Source organism: Euwallacea similis, chromosome 35 (assembly GCF_039881205.1).
Source record: "Euwallacea similis isolate ESF13 chromosome 35, ESF131.1, whole genome shotgun sequence".
In the NCBI taxonomy this organism is placed as follows: domain Eukaryota; kingdom Metazoa; phylum Arthropoda; class Insecta; order Coleoptera; family Curculionidae; genus Euwallacea; species Euwallacea similis.
Genome location: NC_089643.1, coordinates 1548830 through 1574444, shown reverse-complemented (window position 1 = coordinate 1574444; position 25615 = coordinate 1548830). Strand labels below are relative to the sequence as shown.

General features: G+C 38.9%; 2 protein-coding genes across 2 annotated transcripts in view; one reads left to right on the top strand and one right to left on the bottom strand.

Annotated features, from left to right (window-relative positions):
* Nucleotides 1-1257: 1257 nt before the first annotated feature.
* Sox15 (Sox box protein 15) overlaps nucleotides 1258-25615 on the bottom strand; it is a 37042-nt gene continuing 12684 nt past the window's right edge. The window contains exons 2-8 of the mRNA XM_066404660.1: nucleotides 22999-23253; nucleotides 22726-22946; nucleotides 4635-4947; nucleotides 4406-4580; nucleotides 4013-4349; nucleotides 3615-3780; nucleotides 1258-3550 (exon numbers count right to left, since the gene is read on the bottom strand). Of these exons, the coding sequence (XP_066260757.1) occupies nucleotides 3112-3550; nucleotides 3615-3780; nucleotides 4013-4349; nucleotides 4406-4580; nucleotides 4635-4947; nucleotides 22726-22946; nucleotides 22999-23253 (1906 nt within the window). The 3' untranslated portion in view covers nucleotides 1258-3111. The remainder of the gene's footprint in view (nucleotides 3551-3614; nucleotides 3781-4012; nucleotides 4350-4405; nucleotides 4581-4634; nucleotides 4948-22725; nucleotides 22947-22998; nucleotides 23254-25615) is intronic.
* LOC136418563 (homologous-pairing protein 2 homolog) overlaps nucleotides 16778-25615 on the top strand; it is a 62873-nt gene continuing 54035 nt past the window's right edge. The window contains exon 1 of the mRNA XM_066404665.1: nucleotides 16778-16843. Coding sequence (XP_066260762.1) covers nucleotides 16793-16843 — 51 coding nt within the window. The 5' untranslated portion in view covers nucleotides 16778-16792. The remainder of the gene's footprint in view (nucleotides 16844-25615) is intronic.

The window sequence follows — 25615 nt, the reverse complement described above, 5'->3', positions numbered from 1 at the left end:
TACATATTTTTTGACATTTTTGTCAAAGATGGCCGTGAAACGTCATAATGACATATGTCATGATGTCATGAAACAATTGTGAATCGTATTCAATATCCGTGGGTTACACAAAAAATTATGATTAAGTTGCAACTTCCGAATTAAGTCTACAAAGTATAGTGGCTCGAATCCACGTCAACGGCGAAGATAACAAATTATGTTTTTTGACGCTTTTGTCGAGACTGGAGGGTGGGGCAACTTGCAGGAGTGTGATGCAGTATAGTTTATCCTACGTAGTTGACTTACTACTTCGTAGTAACTTACGTGATTTTATATGAAGAATCAAGACATTTTCATGTTTTATAAAGAGCTTCAGCTGCTTAAATTGACGTGAACATTTTCGAGTTTTATTTCGATCCTCGAAAGGTCAATTAAGCTCTTGCGAGATGAACACAAATTAACTAAAAACCCTAAATAACAATAATTATTAAATCTGTTCCCCCAGTATTACTGAGGTCACGCACGAGCTTGTACAGCATCGTGATTAATTGAAAATTCGGCAATTTAGTTGCAATTCAGGAATTTGGCAACGGCAAAAAGGCGCAAATATTGTTATATTTTCAACTTTTTTCTAAGAATTCATCCCTGTTACATAGGGCCAGTCGTGTTCCCACGTGTTGCCAGACGTTCAAATTTTAGGTCCTGACGACCGGTAACCGTAAAAAGACCAAATTCAAGTGTCCATCGATAGTTCTGATTTTTCGCGCCCGATTGCTATTGCTGTCCCGTCGATTTCCTTTAGTCGCGACATTTAGATTTATCGCCTTAAGGTTAATTTAATGCGCTATTGGATAATAAAAGTAACTTTAGGATAATTTTTTGTCTCAGAGCTCTGTTGTCACGTTTCCTTAAAAAAACGATTATTTCAACCATTATTTTTGCTACACCGTATAGTTGAGGTATTCCAGTTCTCATTGCGTCGTATACTAATTAATACCCCGTATTATGACAAATCTGTGTAGTGAGAAATTTCACTGCAAGTATTCGCGATGATAAATATTTATGTTTGCGAATAATTTTTCTGTGCGCAAATTAATTTGATACCGCACGGCCCACGCGCATCACAATGTTAAATTATGCAAAGCGCGAGGCGGGGCACCCATAAAGCCCAATCATCCTGTATTGACTCTGCACCTCTTTACCTTCCAGCTCGTTATTTCTAAAATTATTAAACATTTCAGTTCGGGCACCGCAGGTTATTAAACAAATAAAACGCCGTTTCACTCGTTGATTATAAAATCTCAATATAATACAGTACAATTTTGGTACGTGTGTACAATTGTGTAGCCTGAAATGTACAAACAATAATAAAAAGTCAAGAGTCTCTGTTCTAAGATATAATGTATGTACAAAACAAAAACACTTCACAATAATTAATAGTACTATTTTTTACAACAAAATAATCTTTAACTATCCGTAATAGATATAATATCAACAAGGCAATATCAACAGTTATACGAAATATTGCACCGGGGTCAACAATTGCTTTAACGTTGTACTGTGTATAGTACAATTTTTATTTTCTATTAAAAATTTTACATTTGTCGTACAATGTACGTTGTACCGGAGATCCCAAATGTCTTCGGAGCTCCTTGCTAAAGAAATAAGCCTTAAAAAACTTATTCGCATTTTGCTATTTAAAATATTATTCGTTACTGGTTGAGACGAGAAGATGTGCAAATAAAGAAGAAATTTAATTTTCAATAATTTCCTGCCAGTGTATTAAACACGATCTATACAGGGTGATTCATTTAAGCGGCACAGTAAAAGTTTCAGAAAATTAAATAACGCGATTTTTTTGCGTTTGGCATAGAGTAAAAAATACCAAAAACCAAAAATACAAATAGTATCAAAAATTTGGTTTAGACCTGTAGATGAAGAAATAAGTCGAAAATAATATATTAATCGTATTGTAAATGATTTACATAGTCCTAATGAAGACAAATAATATGATCAATCCGCTTATGTTCTATAATTCTCTTAGGGAATTGAAAAAACTCCACATCTCCTACCATTTTTTCTGAAAACTAGTGAAAAATAAGCTACAAAATTCAATTTTTCGGCCCGCAACATCGCCACATTTCTAGTTTCATAACTTATTAAATAAAGATCGTCTTTACTTAAATATTCAATAAATTTGCATAAAATAAGATAATTTTTGTAAGTGTTTTAAATTTTGAGAGACCATATATAGCCTCTATTAGAATAGACTTATGTTTATGTTTCATGAATTAGTTGTGAAATATCGGCTCAAATATTCACCTGACGAAGTGCTCAAATTAATTAATTATCTTAATGAGCTTTATAAGTATGCGCAAGGTGTTATCGTAGCTTCCTCAATTTGACATTTCCAGTAAATGTTAGCAGCCGTTAATTAATCCCAATAGGCCCGCGCCGATTCCTAAATTACTTACCACCCAATTTTGCCCGGAATTGGAGAACCTAAATGCATTCACCATGTCTATCATATTGTATCGCAAACATTAAATATGTTCATTTAATGGAGTTTACTTATTGTACTAGATTTAGTACATTTTTTTGTTGCGGAATGAGTGACAGTGAACACATTTGACAAATAAGTGAGGTTAGAGATTTGTCATATAAAATTCATTAGGACTGTATTGTATATCGGAATGAGTGGTTGAATAAGTGAAATTCAATATTTAGCACATGTTTAACAATTTTAACTTTTGTTGTAGCCTCTAGCGTCACTCAGCAGAGACGTATAAAGCGTTAGAATAAGGAAACAAATCAAGAGAAAAATTCTAGTTGATTCAATTCTTCAATAATTCTTCTCCGGTTAATCTACTCCGATAAATAGAAGATTTGCGCTCTAATTGAACTCACCCTGCATTTCTCCTAGCTTTCAACATCCCATTTGCCGAATACCAGATTTGGGACGCCCGGAACAGTTCTAACTAACTAAATAATTAATATACTAGGTCATAGCGACAATTGATGATTCTACTGGCCGTCAGCTTTAATGCAGGTCGCACATGCCCAGTTTCTGGGTATTCTCGCACACCTTAAATTCACTCAACTCCGACATGAACCACCCCCTTCCCCACTAGGTCACGTGCTGAAACAAGTCTTGCGCACCCCCGCCAGAATCTCACTGAATTCGTCCTCGTTCTTAATCGCCACCACGCCACTGGTCGCGAGATCGTACACTTCCGGCCGCAAACCGTCCATCATCGGCTGCGCAGGCGCGGCAGTCTGCAGAATTACGCTTGTGTGATTGGCCTGGTATGGATACGTCAGTGGCGCCTGCGCTCCATCACTTCGGTGGTAGTTGTGATTGGAGTCGATGTTGCGGGTCTCCATGGTACCGCCCACTAGAAACTTATTGTCACTACTGTCACCACTGTACTTTAGGTATTTGTCAAACTCTTGGCCGTCCACGTCACTGCTGCGCTCCTCCGGTAAGTAAGTCTGCACCAGGGACTGCTGCGATTGGCTGCCCGAAGCAAAATCCTGGTGGAATTCGTGTTTGTATTGGTCCGAGGGATATCTAAAAATAAAAAGTGTTGTTAGTAACTTTGAATATTTACATATGTAAAAAAAATTAAACGTACCCTATAAAACTATCTTTGCTGTCGTGCTGTTCGTAGGCAGCGTACTCTTTCTGCGCGTGTGTACCGTAATAGCTCATCCCTGACGGATTGTAGTACTGGATACTCCCCCCACTTCCGGCGGAACTTGCAATAACCGACGTGTTGAGCGCCGTCTGTTGGTTGACTCCTGGAGTAGTAAATGCGTAAAATTATCCCTTTATGTCTTTATTCAGAGGTGCTCACGTAGGTACTAAATATTTAAGACATATAGAAATTTGACGTTGACATTGACATAGTCCGAGAAAATTGATAACTTGGCAATGTGTTTCCGGACTCATTACCTTTCCACGTTCTTTTTTTTAACAAAAAAAATCTAAAATAAACTCACTTGAATGTGCTAGATTTTGACATGTACCTACCTAGCAATTGCTGATCTTGACTGGTGGCCACTGGTGGGTAAAATGTACCGGTGACCACGTGACCCTGTTCCACGCTGCTCTTATTCGAGCACATGACGTACATGCCATTGGACATGGGCACTGATGTGATGGTCTGCGTGTTGGTATAATTCGGGTTCATCGGCCTGTAGGTGTGTACCTTGGTGGTGTAGCTGCAGGGAGTGTTGGGTGACGTCATGCCGCTCATGCTGCTACTGGTGACGTTGCTGGTGTGCTGAATGTTGGAGACGCGATCTTGGTCTTGATGCTCCAGAGGGCTTAGTTCGGGAGTGGAGAGTTGACTGTTGTTGTCTTTTTCCTATCGATGTGGGAAAATCAAGCGATGGCAGATTGAGAATACGCGGATGCATTTACCTGATGACTATTCGAATCGGTGCCCTCTTGCGGACTATTCGAGGCCCTCTTGGGGTCCGGACTGTGCGTGGGCGAGGTGTCCGGCGTGTGTATCGAATAGGGCGACCTTTGTGGGTAGTTTTGGTAGCTAGCATAGGAAGAGTAATTGTTGAACTTGTAGCCGTCCGGACTGTACCTGCAAATGTCCTCTTTACTCCCCAGAATCGAGGCTTCGCCTCCGAATCTGTACCTCTTTTCTTGGCTGAAGGTCTCTCCGCCAGGAGTGGCAAAGTCGGAGGAAGACGCGTATCCGGCAACAGTGGGTGAGAGACCGGCATTAGGAACGTAACCTTGATATCTGGGAGACATGCCGGCCAGGCCTGGACTGGGTAATGAAGGACCGGTCCTGGGGCCGCCCGGAGCAGCCCTTTGTTTGTTGTGTTTTCGCCGTCTCGGGCGATATTTGTAGTTGGGGTGTTCGGTCATGTGGATCACGCGCAATCTCTCGGCTTCTTCGACGAAAGGACGACGGTCTTGGGGGGTCAGGGAACGCCATTTTTTTCCTGCAAATAAATGACAGTTTTATAGTACAAGACACTCATTTAGTACGGGCTATCAACACAAATTTTGTGTTAACGTGACGTGAATGTGACTGTGAAGATTCAATACTTCCAAGGCTCACACACATGAGGTTGTCTCAGCTCCAAGCAAATCTAGCAGTCCAAGAAAAATGGTAGTTTGGCAACGTAATCGCGAAGCAAGCGGTGTAGGCACCAAGTGCCATCTAAAACGATATTCGCTTATTTTTCGGCGTTTTTAAATCAATTTTAACAAATTTCCTTTAATTTCAAATCCATTTACTTCAAATTCTCGAATTTTCAGTTGATTTTATTTCGAATTAGCAATATTAACTGAGCTTCAAAAAACGTCAAATTACCTGCTCAGATTACTACCACTCAAAGGTCACTTTGCGTCACTGATGGTCTTGTCGCATTATTTTTCAATGAGTTTCAAGATTAGGAATCGAGAGGTTTGATGTGTGCAGTAATTCGTAAGCACATACCAAGTTTCCGATATCGGTTATACCTACCACCTTGCGTACAATCATCACAAAGGCCTTTTGAACGGCAAAAAGCGCATCGAACGTGCCACGAGACGATTCCCGGAAAATCTTCAAACAGGCATCCGACCACGTCCAATGGGAATTATTTATTGGTCACTTTACGACCGTCTACGTCACACGGTGCGTGCTCGACCGAATAATTTTCAACACCCAACGTTTCCTCTCTTACCGAGGAAAAACTTGGAAAATCTGGGGGATTATTTGAAGATCACCGCTTATTCGTTGTGACGGCCACCCGCGGCGCTGCAATCGCGCTGTCAATCACCGATCACGCCCCCTTTGAAACAATTAATCATCCACAGCCGACTCGAAAATATGTGCCACGGTTTCATGGCTATCTGTCTCGAAAATGATATTGGACAGGGCCGTACTGGAGCACAGTCCATTTTCGTGTACGTATTTTATTAGTTTTGAGGTCTATGCTTCTTGTTTCACTTGTCAATTATATTGAGTTCTAAATATGTTTTAAAAGAATTGAGACGAATTATTCTTTTTTTTTAAATTGTATTCTGCATTACGTCCTGATGTAAGAATCATCGCCTTTATCAGCCACCCAGAATAATCTGTAGTTGTGGTATACCAGGGCTATCTGTAGCCCCTCTGGGCAAATTGATGAATTAAGAACCGGTACGACTCTGGGCAGTACCCATCTAGCAAGGCAATATGGTTATTATTATTAATACCGGGCCCTGGCTAGTGGTCTTTGAAAACCAGTTTGTGGTTGCACGATTGTGATAAACCGAAACTATTATTATTAATCGTAGGTACCGTAAACGCCCTTGATATGAATGTACAGGATGGGTAGTGGGCTTAGGGCAGAAAAATCGAAAACTGTTTTTTTAGGAAATTATCGACGTTTCGAGTTCTACAGGGTGATTCAGAAACATTGTACTAAATATGCCTTATAAAAAGTTGTTTGTTTTCACTCTATACGATTTTTAAATATCATTCGTCGTGTAATAAGTTGTAGTGTTGCTAAAAGATACTTTTTAACAGCATCACTTTATTCCAATAATGGACAAGTAGATCATCGAACTTTTAAACGAATTTACGACGATGTGGGTGATACTCGTTTAAAATAGAATACTAATAATTCTCATTGTGGATAAAGAAGAAATCGTGTTGAAACCAGAGGATTAAAAGATCAGTACCAAACATATCTTTGAAGAAACTGGAGTCAGCAATTAATCAATTTCTAGACTTCTGCAGAAAGAAAAACCATTTTATGCCTACTCAAAACTTTTTATCAAGAAATGCTCGACTCAGAATAAATTTTCTGCAATTTGCTACTCCAAAAGTAACGTCCTTTGTTCTTTCAGTTTTCAGCTGATCTTACAACACAGATAATCCTCATTTAACAAGAAAACATCGTTTTCAACATTATTATGTGTAGAATTTTCAGGGATATGATTTTGGGACCAATTGAATCTCCAGTAAAAGTAAATATGGAACGATACTTGAGCTTCTTGAGAAACGACTTACCTCTAGTTCTGGCAAATGCTCTTCTAACATTAAGATATTATTTTTGGTTTATGCAAGATGACGTTCCTGCCGATTACGCTACACAGCTAAAGAAGTTTTTAACTATGACTTTTTCACATCGACGGATTGATTGAGGCAGCGGACATCTGTAGCCACCACGCAGTCCTGACTTGAATCCAATAGATTCGTTTTTGGGTTTTTTTAAAGTCATTTGTATACAAATCCGTACTTAACTTCACAAAGGAGTTGTGGGAAAATGTATTAGTTTAGGCAGTCGAATTTTCGAAAATGTGCCTAAGTTGATTTTTTAATTATTATTATTTAATTTTCATTTTAATGGAATTCTTCATTTTTCGTACCGTGCTGATGAATTTTGTCACTGAAAAACGAATGAAGATCGTCCGCGTTTCAACTGCTTGGGGTACCACTCCCTTGTCATATTCGACGTCTCTTGACGGTATATTAATAATTCATGATTTAGGCCCGTCCCGGCAAAGTGCATGATTGGATTGGTATACCGCGTTCTTTGTTCACTTTATAGAAATGTGCCTGATGGGCTTTGTCAGCTGTTTTATGAGTAAATGACCAACTTCCGCTTGAGAGAGATCTTTGAGGTGATGGTAGCTACCCACTGTAACACTTCAAGCTCAGGCACTTACACTTGTTTAAGTCCATACGACTCAATAATTAGAACATCCAGCCCAATTTTAATGGTATGATTCATCTCTTTATCTTTGATACATCAACTCGTTAATAATTTGAGATTATCTTTACTGCCCCTTTCGCGTTTCGACCACATATCGGCGACATAACCGCAATATTATGCAGAGAGTGTTAACGACCAGACGTCGAAATATTCCAACTTTAAATATTGGTACCTCTACCGGATACAACGGCGTGATGTCTCCGCTTGAAGGAAGTTTCAGGTGGTGTCGGAGGATATCTACCTACTGCAGAATTTTTATTTTTTAGTTGATTGTGTGTGAAATTATGCTCTCGGTATTACTTTTTAACGAGACTTCAAGTAAGTGTTGTTAACATTGAATCCTCAGTTTTTTTTATATTCTGTTCCAACTCATCAAAAATCAGGCATTGCCATAGAAATCGTTTTTCTTTGTATAAACAATGGATAATGACAGCAAAAGAATTGAACATATGAGTGACGTTAGAAATGTAACAAATGTCAAATTTTTAGAAGCCATGTCATATGTTTAATTTTTATGTCAATGTTTGACATCAAAATTAGGTTAGAAATTCATGGAAATCAATTGTTTTCCATTTGTATAAAGACAGACAATAGCAACAACCCTAGTTGATGTGGCGATTACCTAAATATTATTGAATCAAGCATAAATAGGCGCCTCCGTGCATTGAACTTTTTGAATCTGTATAAATATGGTTATTTTTGAGATATTAACCTATTGCCAGACTTTTCCATATTACCGCGTTGCCACATATACAGGTACTCATCTCATCAGTCTCAAAACAACAACAGTCCGTTTCGAAATAAAATTTTGGTGAACGCGGGCGAAATTTCGGCTCATCATCCCAAACTAAACAAATAATTGTGGAATTGATAACAGCATGATTTGTTAACCGCATGTTTTATTTGCTCACTGGTAAATAAATAAAATCAACAGGTTCTGTTTGTTTTTCGTTAATTGCGTGATGACAGCAGGATTACGCTACTTTTGATGGTTTGTTTAGGCATGTCGCGTTTTCTGAGATAATGGGAAAAATAACAATTCAGTTAAATTTTGAAGAGAAATAAGGAGAAACATAGACTATCGCACATCAAATTCCCATCCTCGATTTCAATGCTTCCATGAAAATTATCTTAATTATATTAATTATATATATACATGTACATATGTATATGTATATGTATAATTATAATATATATATAATATTAAATTTGATAAGATAATGAATGAACCCTTAGAGCTACTTATAATGTTTTAATTCCGTAAATCAGCTAGTTGCCATGAAAAGCAACAGCTGATATTGGTTGTCACTGTCAGTTGTCAGTTGTTACATAATTCAACTGGCAAATCATTAGTTTTTCCTGGACGAACTGAGCTGTTGTGTAAGTGGAATCAACATATCTATTATTGATTTCACTCCAGAGCTGTACTGATTAATAAAGCAAATGAGCGCTACGACAATCATAATAATAATAATAATAATAATCAATCCCCGTATATCACTTATCGGACCACCGTTGTCAATAACGATTTATGTCGGGTTATTGCACCTGCCTGCCTTTTTTTAAGGTCAACCTTTATGACTTATTGTGACATCATTAGGCAGACAATGAGCGACGACGCAACTGCACCTTATACGTCCGTCGAACTCGTAAACGGGCCATGGAACCCTTCTCGTCGTTTATTAGAAGGACACCCATGAATGAAACAAGGACCCCTAAAAACGAAATTCATTGAGTAACGTCCGAATCACTATGGGGGGCGCTAAATGTACCTGTCCCGGCGTCGGGGGGCCCGGCGGGACGTCCGGTAGCACTTCACACCGACCCTGATGGTTGCGAGGTTTACGGGGAACGTTTTTCTTCAAATCGGATTCGTGATAGTCACATTTGACTAATTAAGGGAAGGGATCGTACGGGTCGTGACTCGGCCTTACGCAATCGCCTTCTTGAGAAATCGCTTAGAAAATGAACACGTGTGAATTTGCAGTGGACGTCAATCAGTCGCGTAAATTCTATTATAAGTCTAGAGAATGAATTTGTGTTATGGTTTCTTTAAATATGCCCACTAACGTTATTTTCTTCTTAGAACTTTCTTAATACTCATTCGGATCTATTTAGGTACTCTTTATTTTCAAAGCAATGCAGATCGTAATGTAATCTTTGTGTAACTTATTAAAAGTTGGGCGGTGCCATGGAACTCAATTGTTTTATAAACAACAGTGGCAGTGATAGTCTCTGAATTTGACATGATATCAGTGAGGCTAGAAATCTAATAAATGTCAAAGTCTAGTAGGTGCAGTGAATTTTTATGCAAATGTCTGCACATAGTGAGGTTAAAAACTCAAGACATACCAATTTGACATTTGTTACATTTCTTGTCAAATGTAAAATTTTAATAGACAGGAATCGATTTATTGTCAAAATCTGAAAGTTCCTAATGTATGTAAACCCAGTGAAGAAGTCCCTCCAAAACCTTAAAAGAACTTACACTGGGTATAGCAATGGCTAAAAATTTCGTCACGTACCTCTACTGATAAATATTAATGGCCTGCAAGAGAGCGGTACCGCGACTGCAGCGTCCGAAAATCGACAAAAACGATTTATTTACGTCAAGCGGCATAAAAGTCAGTCCCACGAAATTTATATTTATGATATTCGGCCGTATCGACGTCCCCAATCGCTTTTTTCCGTCCATGATGTATGGCCCAGCCGGTACCACCAAATATTGATTGCAAACCCGGACGGGTACTTACTTATAAATATACCTACCAATGTAGATGGCTTTATTATATTTGTAGAAATTGGTTGTAACTGAGCGGTTTTTTATGTTGTGAAGAGTAAATTTTCCGGTCCGCTACCAGCTGGGTGCTACCACAATATATTTTTAAAATTCATAAGCTAAATGGGCCCAAAAAAGGTCGGAATATTATATTGAAATTAGGATCAGTATCACCGATTTGTTCCGTCCAATTGGATTTGAGGCGAGTCCAAACGTCGTAATATATTCAAATTAAAAATCGCGCTTGGTCCTAGTCTGAATTTTATGTATTTATTTTCAAGGTCACGTATGAAACGTAGATTAGCGACCTCTTCGATTTACATTTCAATACCAAATATAATTTTTCTTTAATTTCTTTAATTATCTGTTTTATATGTCTCAGAGAGGGTCGGAATGTTATATTGGAACTGGGAGCGGTACCACCGATTCGTTCCGTCCAATAAACGTGGAATTGAAACGCGTCGGAAACGTCGCAATATATTCAAATTAAAAATTGCGCGTGGTCCTAACCTCAATTTTATTTATTTATTTTCCGGGCCGCGCACGAAACGTAGATCCGCGCCTCGTTAATGAGAAAATATGGCCACGGATGACGAATGGGTTTTAACGCCTGGTTACCGGGTCGCAAGTCTGGACTGCCAGGAGGGCGGCAATTTTATTAACGAGACGCTAATAGATTTGATGATCTACGGACCGGAGCTGAATGGGAAAAAAACTTAACTTTTACATCACGAGAGTCGACTTACCTTGTGCAGACGTAATTGAAAAGGAGATTTATTTACAGCGATAAACAGTTTAAATTGAGACTTTTTAGCCAATTCTATGTTTTGCTTAATTTCTTTAATTATCTGCCTTATTTGCAGCTAATTATGCTCAATTTCATTACAGATTTGCTTGCAAATTTCCATTTTGCAATTTTATTATGACATTTTAGTTGCAAACACTTTTGCACAAACGCTAAAAATTTCAAACTTTAGGTAAGTGTGGCGCACACCTGGACTTCTTGCTATAATCGCCTCTAAGCGTTTATTAAGCGCTCACGTCTACAATGAAACCATTCGGACTGGGCAAACTGACCTGAGGTTAATTACAGAACCGTACCAAGGAGGATCTAACTAGAGCCCACATTTCTGCGATTTTGGTTTAATATGCGAAAAGTCCGATCCTGTGGGGTATCCGTCTCCGGTCAATTGACACTCATTAGCTGGCGGTGCGTCTGGCCGTATGGGCGCGCACTTTTGCGCCTTTGGACCGCCGCCCTGTCATTAGCCGGTGCCGCGGTCGACCCACGGGAACTTTGTCATTCCGGGGCCCCCCTCGTAAACCGTGCGATATGGCCCCCCATAATTCAAGAAATTCCTCCGTCTCGACTATTGAAAGGGCAAACCTCGCAGACGATGTTGTCCCCGGGTCGTAAACTCCGGCAGCCTATACGCACGTCTCTTGGGGAGTTATGGTTATTGTGGATCCCCGAAACGGCCATCAATCACACGAAATGGCTCATTACGGCCCCGCGGTTTGTTAATAATATTTAACTAAAATGTTATACATTTTATTTCTAGCAGCAGTCGAAATGGGAACTCTCTTTGTGCTTCGGCTACAGCCCATTTCGGCAACAATAATCGTTATTCTGGATGCGTTTTGTTCTGGCATGTGTGAACTTGAGCACGGTTGACATGGTAACGGCGCATAATCTATTTAGGTGCGATCATGTGCGTCCCGTGCACTACAAATTGCCCGGTAATTGGCACGTAATTATTTCTCTAAATTGTTCGTGACCAATGGCGCAAATCCACACTGAGCGAGTTATCCAAATTTTGTGCTGCGTAACGCCGATCGTTCTATTATTCTTCAATGTGAAAACCCGAAATTCCGATTACCCGATGCGGGCCTAAAATCGACTAAACAATTTTCATTAAGTACAAGCCTTAATAACTAATTATTTTCTAATGCCGATACTGTTTACGTTGAATAGATTTTTTTAATTGTTTACACAGAAATTCTATAAAGGTTTAATTTTGACCTGTTTGTCTGAGATGTCAACGGCGAAAAAATCGAGTGGCGTTAAATCTGGCGTCTCCGGAGCCAAATTGAATTTTTTTCCAAAATTTAGTTGAAAAGCCCATGTAAGTACTTACGAAAAATGACTGGAGGATTGCACTTGTTTAAAAATGCCATAAAAGCTTTTGTAGGTAAAAACAAATATATGCATTTGATGCCAGATTTCAGAAGCACTAACGTTCAATATTTACCTACCCGTTTTCGGTTGCCACACGAAATCAACTCGTAAAAGTTAATGTTTTAGGCAAATAAAAATTATTTTAAATATCACTTATCTACCACTAGAAGGTTAACGGTGTAGTAGTAGGTGGTTTAATCTCCCTGAATGTCAAGTCATGTGATTCTTATCTGGAACCGTTTCGAAATTGGTTCGCTGTTCTGTATTACGCTCTTATGGTGTTCTCTCGTAAAGGGATGACTTATGATCTATTTTGACCGATGCTATCGACGGAATGCTGCCGCGGCCTAGATATTAAAATACCTTATCGATATAATACAGACTTGTGCCGGTTTCTCCACTAATGTCCAGTCCGGTTTACACGGGTCCAATCGTTATCTATTGACAGAAATAGATGTTACCCGATTTTATCTGCTACGGTTTTGACCGATGGACTTGTCAGTTTAATGATCCGCTCAATATTTCACGTTTGCAGCCCCTATACCGTCAGTTGTAAAACTTATATGTGCAAAGGTGGTTACGTTTCGCATCTAAATGTGCGGTATTTTTCAATTTTTAATATGGTGGCTGGCTTGTTCACCAGCTTTGTTTTCATCAAATTATTACTTGTGGAGAACTATGAAAGATCTCAATCTATACCCACCTATATTAATGAACTGCGAAGGAAGATCATCCCAACTTTAAGGATTAAAATAATAAGAAGAGACGTTTTAAAATCAATGCAGAATATAAGAAAAACGCCTAGAGCTGTGGTTGGAATGGAAGTGGAGGGTGAACCCTTCGAGTACCTGTTATAACTTTCTTTATTTATTTGCTTATTATTTTATTCGTTCTAAGGCACCCTTTGCAAAAACAGGATGTTCGATATTTCCACCTAACTGCTAATTTAATCTGAAAATGTGATATACCACAGCAATTATATTGAAATTTTGAAAAAATATTTTTTCCTCGGCTCATGTGGTGAGATAATTCAAAATGATTGACAGTCCATTAGTAGAACTTTTCTTTTTCTATAACATGGCAGTGATATATTTGAAATCCAATGTTTTGATTTTCGGTAACCACCATCAACTTTGTTTTTTCTTATGGACGCCATCTTAGATTTTTACATTTTTGAATTTAGCTTGCCTTTCTGATTACGGCGATGTTTCACATGTTAAGGTTTAGTCTTGCAGTTTGGTAGAAATATGAAAATAAAAACATTGCGAGGACGGAATTTTTGATATTTCCACCAAACTACAAGACTGAATCTATGCATGTGATACGTCATCATAGTTAGAAAGAACAGTTAAATTCAAAAATGTAAAAATCTAAGATGGCGTCTATAAGAAAAAACAAAGTTCATAATGGTTGTCGACAATCGAAACGTTGGATTTCGAATATGACATCGCCACGTTGTAGACGAAGAAAAGTTGCACTAACGAAGTGCCAATCATTTTGAATTACCTCGCTAAATAAGCTGAGAAAAAATAAAAACTTTATTCAAAATCTCATTTATTTTTTACAATATCCGAAAGTCACTGAAGTCTTTCAAATTCTAAAACGGCATATTTTCGTCCTCCAAATTGCGCAACTTTGCCCCAATTTAATCGTTCTTGTATCTTTGACGGTTACCGAGATCCTTGCGGTTGAGCTCGAGAAACGGACACCCTGTATACTGGGGCAGTACCACCCTGAGCAGGAAACAACTGACAATCGCCGGTCGTTGCGTTTCCGACACGGCCGCAATGTCGAAGATGAAAAATCGACGGCCCGTCGGCGAACATTAATAAAAGTGATCGATGCATCCCGCGATAATGACCCGGCCCTGCTTAAATGTCAAACGAATACGCCTCCATGAATAATTATCTTCGTTGTCGTTCCACGACGTCCCCGAAGTTCCCAAAAGGTTCGATTGATCGTCGATGTCCAAAGGAATGTCAGTTGATGAAAACGAACGGAGGAAAACTAAGAAAAACATTTTATTACTTTCCCATTTTTCGCCGGGTAAAGAACATTTTATTTGAACGAACCCACTTGAGGAGCGATAAGTATCTGGGTGCCTTCCGAAATGACGGAACCATGTTTGAAAAATCGACCGATCATATTTCTTAAGCCGGTCTAGGTTAGATTAGAGCCCATATAGGAACACGAAAATCTAATATTAATCCCATGTAAGTTGTCTAAATGTACGAGGGACCCATTAGTGTTGCACAAGCCGGGTTCTTAACTAATGGTTTTCGGTGTTACGGGTGCCCGGGAGCTAATTACGCGCGTAGGTCGTGGATTATCTTTGATGTTCTTTCTTCTTAGAACGAAGTGGGCACGCGAGTGAATAAATTTCTCAGATGGAAAACAAATTTCTGAACTTTTTAATTTGAGATTCAGAGCATACACCTGCGCACGCAGATTTTTCAGTTTCACCTTCAATTTTTTGCCAATCGGCAACTTTCTTGGATACTTGAACGAACAGGTACCCGTTACCGGTACGCTTCAGTTCTCGATAATTAACAATAAGATGATTCAAACTAAGGATTTACGTTCGAAATTCAAGGTTTCCTTTCTAAGTGACGTCTCATCTCACTCTTTACCAGAACGAAAAAAATACCATCAGGATTCGATCGAGACAGGGGCGTACTGTCGCACTGCTGATTTTCGACCGAGCTATTCAATGTTATTTCGGGCCTCACCTACGCCCCTGAATGGAACGTGCCAATATGCAAAATCATCGTCTATGAAATCGATTACCGGTTCGTGTCCCACGCACCAAAGCTACGGCCACGATCCGTCTTCTTCACGAGAAAAGTGGTACCATCAAGTCCGTGGGTAACTTTGGCTTTTGTTTGCCTTGTTGTGATACGTTAGATTTCGCGATTGTTATATTCACGTCACTACTTTAAGACTTCAAATTCATTGCCTACTGAAAACTTCAAATTTAACTAAGTACTATTATTCCAGCTCGGTGCTGGATAACATTAGTTTCACATTATTCTCTCTCGATGGCATTTTATTCCCATCTACAGTGAATGATAACACTCATTCTATATGTTTGCAAATTGATGTACGGTGACCATATTTTTACAAAGTTTCATGAAAAGATAAAAAACGAGCTAACGTTTTTGTTGGGAAGAAATGACCATAACGCTGTCTTTGGTCTCAGTGTGAGCTTTACTTGGTGAGTAGGTACCACTATCAAAAAGCGGGGCATTCAGCAAAATTGTCCACGTCATCATCCGCCTCCTTTAATTTCCATGGAAAATTATACGGCCCGAACACAAAAGGTCAAAATGCGGCCAGCTCGTAGGGCCGCTCCCAAAAAAATCACCAGGGTTCGTGTTTGGAAGATTCGGAGTCACTCCCATCCTGTCTGCGCGCAGGGAGTGTCCTTCGATGAATTGAGCTTTTGTGCGATATCGACATTGTTGCCGGATTTTTAACCACTCGTTTTGTTGGTCGGATTGGATGGTACTCGCTTAAAGTACCATCGATAAACAAAAGATTAATCGGCAGGGGTCGGGGCACGTCATCGCGCATCCGGAGGGACATTTATCATCATCACGTGTCCGTGTAGGTATGATGCATATGGATGAAACTGTCAAAAATAAAAAAGACCTGAAGTAAAGACGTCCGTACTGGTACCGCGGCTACAGGAAATTAATAGTCATTTTTTAAACCCTTCGCACGTTGTTCGTGGGCCTATCATGTGCAGTCGAATAAAGCACAGGAAGTATTTGTCAACAATCGACACGTATTTGAAAACAGGCCAATAAATTCAAGTTATCAATGCGCCCCTACGTGCTTCAGAGGCCAAATAACGAGCGCTTTATGGTAGTTTTATGTATTTGGCACTACCACGGGTTTATGAGCATGTCTGCGAGAGCGCCAATTTCACCGTGATGTCGATATAAACTTATTGACAATAATTAAAAAAAAGCGAGCAAAGGAGAAAATAATAACAATTAAAATTCTAGAGCCGAGTGGGCGCTTCACGCCCATATCGCACTAATATATGCCCGGATGAAGCAATTAAGCTGAAATCAACCCGACCGAGATCGAAAAAAGACGCCCGGTACTCGAGTTTATGCTAATTCCAATCGCTGATGGCGACCCGAGTCGTCCGCCAACGCGGAACGCGTGCGCTAATTAGAGAGGTGAGTTTTCTTTGATTAATTACCATCGCAGTAATTCACATAAAATAAAAGAGAAACGGTAACGACAAATTCAAAAATAATTCCCCCACTCCTCAAGGAGGCTGAAATTTTTGTTAGGCCGTTAGGAAGCTTGGAGGTGGGGGGAAATAACTGATTCATTCTGAAATTGACTCAAACGTTAGGTCAGCTGTTTCTGATGGCTGATCCATCGCATTCGACGCAAACCGCATCGCAAACAATGGGGGCCGGGGGAGATAAAGAAAATGCGTCCATTGTTCTTCGGTGTGACGTGTGCCTCATCTAGACGAATCCATTCACGAAACGGCGCTCCATTCATCGCCCGAAGAATGAGCAAAGACATGTTTATTGTTCCTTAATTGTATCAGCGACGATTGTTGATGATGATGCTGCTGCGAACTGGGCCTAATGAGCCTAATTTCGGTTTCGGTGCGACCTTCGCTGATTCGGTAGGTCAGTGTGCTGCCTGCGGCGATTTGCACTCCGGACATGTCCGACTCAGCAAGATGGACTTATAATAATAAAAAAGGCGTCTGGAGGTGGCCTACGTGTCCGCTTTAGCGCCCCGAGACGCACCCAAGTCACGATCGACGGTGCATCCGGCCACACAGACACACTGACTTACAATAATGCGGTATTGCGCTCTTCGAATCGGAAATTTACCATAAGACACCTAAGTTCTAAACAAGAGATGTTTTACCGGTGCCGCACGGGCAATCTAGATTTTATTGATCGTGAAATTCGCCATTGTACTTTTATTTTGTTCATTGAGTACTTTCACATCTGATAATGGAGTAATTAAATATATGATTAAATTTCTTGGGAAAAAAGTTTGGGAAATGGAGAATAGAGGTTCGCTCGAGGCGCTAATAATGACGGGTGGTAAGGAGTTTTTAAAATTGATGTGTGACAGAAACTTTAGAGCTGGCGTTGACATTTAGTAAACGACGTTGACGTTTGGGAGAAAACCTGCCTAACAAAATTCGATATTTTTTTCAAATTAAAAGTTTGACTCATCTGGAAAATTCGACCAGTTCCATTGTCTATCGTTTATACAGGTATATTTTCCATTAGGGTCCATAGCGTGTTTTTTTAAGTATATACGTTTTGTTACTTTCAAGGCGATGAGTGTTGCAGTGTTTTCTTTTAAATTTTACAATTAATACTTTTAGTTTCCAAGATTGTATCAAAAATATCTAATTAATTTTTTCAATTCAAAATTTTTAATAAATTGAGAAAAACATTCCATATGTAATTTTTTTGTTAGTGTCTTCCACTCTACAGTATATGCTCATTGTTATCTTAAATTGCCATTTTGAGTTCAAGATATTACCAAGTCAGTTTTTTTAAATACGAACCAAACATTTTTAATTGATATTTGGTATTGATTGATATGTAATTACTCCAGATTTGTGACTCTCTTTCAGTCGTGAACCATAGCCCCGGAATGTAAAATATTGAAGTTGGTGTCGGACATTGAGTTGTCCAACCCCTTCACAAGGCAGAGTCCTGTTTAGGGCACCGATTGTCCTATTCTCCATGTTCCATCACCATGGTAGAAACTAAAGCACTTTATGTATATGACATATACATAAGTAGATTTGAATATTTCTGATTTTTCCCAGCATTTGGTTCGATTGCATTTCTCACGATAAAAGATATAAGCCCATCCCTGCGTCCTATTTCAGATTTATTAATTCACCAAACCATTAAAGAAAACATAAAAATATTAATTTTCGAAGGATTCATCCCTAGTTCGATAGTATCAAGCTATTAGATGGAGTTTGACTTACCGGCGTCAAATCAGCCAATCTTATCAGGCCAAAATATAATAATACAACGAGCGCACCTGCACAGTAAATTTCCAATTAACTCTTAACTCGTATATACGTACATTTAATATGTGAATCATTAAACGGTACTCTTGCCCAACTTCCTGTTTCAATTACGGGGTAATTAGTCCGCGGAGGCCCCCCCCCGGCCGCCCCTGGTGTTGGTACAATGGGTGGGAACGCCCCCCTCGGGAGACTCCGAGGTCAGGCCGGGTCAGATTCCCACAAGAAATCTCCCACACTCCACATTAAAGTGGCCCGTTGTTGTTTTTTTCTTCATCTAGTACCGTACACACGCTAGACGCAATCTATAGGCACGCGCTGCACGGCCATTGTTTACAAATTTCCTTTTAATCGTGTTGATAATATATGGGTCGAGATTGGTCATGTGACACGATGATATTTGGCCTAATTTATAAAATAAACTGCCCGGGTATGTCTCCGCCACTTCTCACAGTGGTCATCAATTTACTGAATGTCACTGGCATACGCCATACGATTGAAATTCATCAGGTTTTGCATATTACGTCCAACACAAATTTTTGAAATCCATAAAATTTGATACATGTCTATATACTATATACAGTATGTTCCCAGATGGGGTTGCTAAGAGGAGAAAGTTTCTTATTTTTCATTTTACGAGACAATTGCATTCTTCATGAAAGTTTTCGCTTGTTCCAAAACAGTTAAATCAGTTCTTACGGTTTCAATTTTCCTTTTCTTTAGCGAGAAATATAGAAAAATAGATCTGTTTAGTTGAAAAGTTTTCCAAGTCTAAAAAATTAATTCTCGTTTCCACGGCAACGGTAATCAAAACTTGTTGATTCAGTTTTTATTGCAATAATTCAACAAAAAAGAGAAAACTACAAAGAAAAATTTCACCTACAAAAAATATGATCGAACTATACCATGATAAGAAATTGCACACCTTACATTCACTTTAGCCGAATATTACCCATTATGAGCAATTCGGAAATACTGGATTGCGGTGGTTCCAGTACCTTAAATGCTGAGATAAAACAGTACCATTGGTGGAGAACGTGGCTTCATCAGACAATACCATGTCTCGATAAAAGTATTGGTTATTCATGATTTGAGCGCCCATCCACAAGTAAAAATCCACACGTTTTATTTGATCTTCTGGCTCTAAAGTGTGATTAAAAATTAGTTTAAAGAAATGAATGTTCAATTGTTCCAATATTTCTTGAATATGCGTTTTACTTATTCTTAATTGAAACGATTTTCTCCGTAGGGGAAATTTTTAATTATTTTAAACTGAATCCATTACAATAAGAGTCGCAGCGTCATCTTCCTTTGGAGCTATTTTACTTTTCTTTGCATCTAATACGGAGCGAGTAGTTAAGAATTTCTTGATCAATTTTCGTGCATCAAATTTTTCCTCTTGGCAACTCTATATACATATATATACCATATACCTTCCCCTCTACTCTTTTTGTGGGTTTTTCTGGGGAAAAATTGTGTTTTACATGGATTCCCTTTGTTTTTTTTTAACTCAAAATGTGTATTCTGCAGATTATTCCAGAATCAATGCTTACAGCACAAATGATACAGTGTACCGATGAAATCCTTAAGTGTGTTTGATTCTTCGTTGTCTCCACATATTTTCGAATTTTAAAGTGAGAAACGTTGTTAACCCCTTTCGGTATAATTCTGATTTGTTGTTATTGGTTCTTATGTGCTGTTCCAGCTTATAAAAAATTGGGCAGTGCTATCACTGATCATCTGTTTCATCACTAATCATTTGTTTTGGTTTTGTATAAATACCGAGCACAAGCACAACAGCCAAATTTGACATGTGAGCGAGGTTAAAAATCTAACAAATGTCAAATTCTTGTCAACGGTTGACGTAGGTGGTTTAGAAATTCAGTACAAGCTACTAAAACTTGTGGATTTAGTAAACTAACTTAACTCACATCGTAAAATTCGGTCAATTTTTTGACTAGAGTTTTGTGAATTTTTGAATAATTTATCAATTTTGTCGGAATGTTTGCTGATTATGAATATTTTCTCAATTTTCATCGATTTTTGAAAATTTTTTCCAATAAAAAATATAATTCTTTTAAAACTATACGAATTTTTCAAAATTCTTAAAGTTCTTTATAAAAAAAAATAAGTTGATAATATTTGCGTTGAGCCGAAATGTCGTATTAAACTTTTTAGGCGTGCATAGGTGCCAATAGCAGCATCTTATTATAACAAAAATAATTGTCAAATAAGGCTGTGAAACGGTAAAAACGGTTTTGAAAACTATTGATTTTTGCCAGATATCTCCGTAACTACTTGTAATTTTTTTTTGAATCTCAAAAACGCACTTTGTAGAGTGGCTAATTGTGCAACTCTGCTACAATTTAACTAACACACTGTATCTCTTATGATTTCCGAGACCACAATGTTAAGCCTTGAATTTGGACTATTTTATGCTTAAATGCAAAGTTTTCTTATTATAGAGAATTTCTACAGCACTTATACGTATTACCCATATACAGGGTCGGATTTAGGGGGTAAGTGGCCCCAGAGCACAGCAGCGAAGAGCCCTGTCCGGTACTGAACCCCCCGAAGAATGGGCATGGAACCAGATCGGAAAAATAAAACGAGAACGCATCGCACAGCCTCCTTGGTACTGCCCGAGACGCATCTCATTAGTACCCAATGGGCCGCGCCCATTGGTCGGGGGGCAGAGGGAACTCGTCCAATAACCCGTCGAGGTCGTACCCGATAGAAAATGGCCGGGCGACCGTGCAACACCGATTGGTCGAACGGGTTCCAACCCGTTCGCCGGTGATTTGTTTGATTTTTACGCGGTTTTCGAGATTTCGTTGTTGTTTCAGTAGATGAGGCACCTACTGCTTGTGTAGTTGGACAGATAGATAAACAGATTATTTATTTCCCGTGATTTTTCAAGTTGCTCATTGATAAAAAGTAGCTCTATTTTAAATTTCGACAAAAAGAAACGATCTAAGAAGAAATCATGTTATAAGTACGACCCTCCTCATCCCGAATCTGTGATAAGCATCGAAAAAGTCGAGAACCGCGCATTTAAGTACCTACACGAAGATGCGGTAAGAAGCAGCCGAGATCGCAAGATACGACTCGGGGCGGTCGTAAACTTGTCCAGGGTACCACCGAAAGGAATTAAACCTTTTTGGTTCGATTCTATTCACCGCGAATTGACTGCGGGTCGTTCTGGTCGTATAGCTTAAACTTTTATCGGTAAAGAACCCATCAGTGGCGTCAATAATTGAATGCAAAAATATACTTTCAATTAAATTTAAGCATAACAAACAAAGGGCGTCATTGACCCAGAGGTTAGCAAGGGTCAAAAGGATCAAAAGTTTTGAGACGTCATATATGTATAAGATGCTTTTGTGCAGCATAGTTCTGCGAACCGGCGCGATAACCTTCAGATAAGGCTGGGGCAGCGAATTAATCAATTATTCGCGCATTCGGGCAAAAAAAACCCCGATCGATCGATGGACCATAAATCAGGGGCGAACGGGGGCCCCGCGGCCCGATAGTCGGCGGCCGCGTTCGTTTACATAAATTTCGGAAACCGCGACTGGGTCGTAAATCTTCGCGTGATTGATTCGGTTCGGTCCGGTTCCCAGAATTTTCGCGGTGTAAACGCGGTCGCTAGAAATTCCCGCCGCCATTTTGGGCGATGGAAAAAATGTAACCTCAAAAGTCTATGAATTATGGATGGCGTGGTTTCACAATTAACAGCCGTTTTAATATGTGTAACAGAGGTTTAGATCTGGTCGATAGGCAGGCCGCTTGCCGCTGTTATTTATACCAGCGGCGTGACAATTTATTACGTCATTGCGAACGAATCGAAAATATTAATTCATTATTGAAGTTGATCAATATTAAAATCGAGAACAAAACTTTATGAGTAATACGCCAGGGGATCGTGAGTTATTTTAATATATTTTTAATGACAAATTATTTATTATTAATCTTATGTATTATTATTATAAATCTGACCACCCAGTACATTTCAAAAGCAGCACTCACCCAACATTTTACTAAGATCGGCGTTGTGCAGGTCCGGATTCTCGTCAGCTAACTTTTTCCTCTCCACCTTTGCCCACACCATAAAGGCGTTCATCGGTCGCCTGATTCTCGCCTCCTTCGTGGCCTTCTGGCTCTGATTCGGCCCCATTTTTGGGCCAAACCCGGGCCTGGTGCCGTACACTGGCATATCTCCGTAGGGCGTCTGCCTCCCATAGTCGTACCTGGAAAGAACCCTCTTTAAATTACCGGGTAGAGAAAGCTAATGGTGCTTACCGATTGTAGTCCCCGTAGTTATCCATGTTGCCGATGGGCGCCCCCCACATATCACCCGCCTTGGGCAGAGCTTGGGGGAGCACCTGGGTAGCGGGGATCAGGTCCTGGTGACCCGTGGAGTAGTCCTGCGGATACCGGGAGGTGAGCTGATACGTCTGCAGAAGGGGGGAGGGCGAGTTTGATGGGGATAAACAGCTGTTGTAGTGGGTGGATTGGCCGGAGGGCGAGGGGGTACAGGCATGGTCGTCGATTATTCTGAAATTTTTTTTTAATACCCGTCATCATTATAGTCATTATTTCATGACTACATTCATGTGATAAGAGAAGAATGTTATGACTTATCTTTAGTAAGATTGGGACTGCGCGATAAATTGTCTTCAAACCAGATATAGACATATAACAAAAGTCATTATTCACGTTATGCACAACATTCAGGAAAGTGCATGATAAGTTTTACGACTTTTTAATCTAATTTACGTAATATTTATGTGCGCATGTTGTTTTTATTGCGAAATTCATATCGGTCGCTATCAGCCCTCGATGAAACGCTCTCTATAACTGATGCATTGTTGCAATTGAAACTTTTCACATTATAGTCCACCACTGAAACACGGGAAATTTTAAGTCTATTCATTATATGAGATCATCAAATCTATATCAGTGGCGTAGTAGTTTTCGTTTGTAGGTCGCTTCCATGATAAAACTATATGATGATGTGTGAATGTATGTAAAAAGAATCCTCTTGACGTTTATTTTTCTTCACGTTTTATCTTCAAATCACTCTCTTGTCAAGTGGGGACTTCCTGAAGTACCATCGGAGCGTTTTATATGGAAAACGAATTAATTTTTTTCTCAATAAATACAAAGCACACCATTAAATATTTATTTTGTAGAATCATTGGCGTACGTTGATTTGCCCCAATAAAATGAAATGCGAATTTCCTAGAAATATACGTGATAACTTCGAACCCCAACTAACTAAATATTTTAATATAATTGAATAAGTACGTTTTTGTCTGAATATTAGTGGTGGTACCATCATCAGAAAAGATGGGTGCACGTAATACACGATCGACCGATAAAAATCATCGTCGAATATCTACCCGGTAGGTAGTACCGAAAAAACTGCCGGTCACGACCAGCCCGAAAACATATTTGGACTCGACATGTCACCGTAAATATTAATGTCCGACGGCCGAAAGGACGTTTGGCAGAAGAAGCCGCTCGATCGCCATTAGGAATATCAAATGAGTAAGCAAAATCGATTCGTTAGACCGAGTGCCTGCTAATAAATAATCGAGGCAGATGTGCAGGATTGGTACCAAGAAATAAATTGTTAAATCAAGTACCAAAGTTACCAAGAAGTAGATCAATATAGGATCCATATCTGACGATAAGAACAATAATATTACTTCAAAAGATTCTAGAAAATTCCTGAAATTTTTCAAAGCAGCGTGAGATATTCAGTTTCAACCATTTTTCAAATTTTAAACGTGGATATTTGAAAACTCAAGAAGGAATCACTTTAAAAATAGAGATCAAATTAACCGCCTCGATGAGCTTTATCAGCCTGTACTGCTCGGGTTGCTCTGTTTCCGTTAGTTTCCAAGATATGGATTATTATCCATAATGATTTTCATAATTTTAAAAGTCCTTTGAAAGAAACGTTCTTGAAATTGCATTTTTAGCGTTACAAAAACTGTAAGATGCACATCTGACTTTTAATATGACGCAAACAGGGTTGTCAAATTGTTTTTGGAACCCGAACTCACTTAAGCTAACATTCTGTCAAAAAAAAGTTCAATACATTTTTGAAAGTTTCTTCTTTACAACACAAGCTTGTTGTGATCCTAAAGTGACATTTTGTATTTCAAATAGCATTAAAAATTCATATTTCGAAAGCGCTTTTCATTTGAAGCGATTTTTTAAAGTCAATAATTTCTTGGTTTCCCACATAGAAAAATCAATTGGGATCATATCGGGAGATCTCAATGGCCAATTAAAAAAAGGACACAAATGATCTTTCAGAGATAATGTTAATTGCAATGTCGTTAACGGCATATTAAAAATCCCTAAAAATGGCAATTTTTTCCAGTTTAACCGATTTTGGAATTTTCACTCTTCCAGAGAGAATAATAGTGGGTAATGAATTGATAGCAATAGTGGGACAACAGGCATGGATGAAGATATATAGAGTCCTCCCTTTTAAAATAGAGAAATTGTTTGCCATCAGTTTATATTTTTAGCAGTTCTTGGTCAGGTTGGTTCAGATTATTTAAGATAAGTAAACTTTAAAAAGTTCAAAGAGTTTTACGTAAAATCAACTCTCCTTCAAATCCACGTTGAACAAATTTCGAATATCCTGTACATTTAAAAATACTCGCACATATCTTCTTAATTAAGTGATGATCTATCGCTCAAATCTTTAGCCCAAGACGATAGCCTTATTAAATAGCATATTATTAAAAATACGTTAAACAAACGTTATTAAACAGTGTATAATTGCCGTTAAATGCAGTTTAATATGCGCCTAGCGTCCGGTTTAATTTCAGGCTATTTAGATGATTAATCGGTCGTAAAAATGGAGATTTCTTCACGTAAGTTGCCAACAAACAAG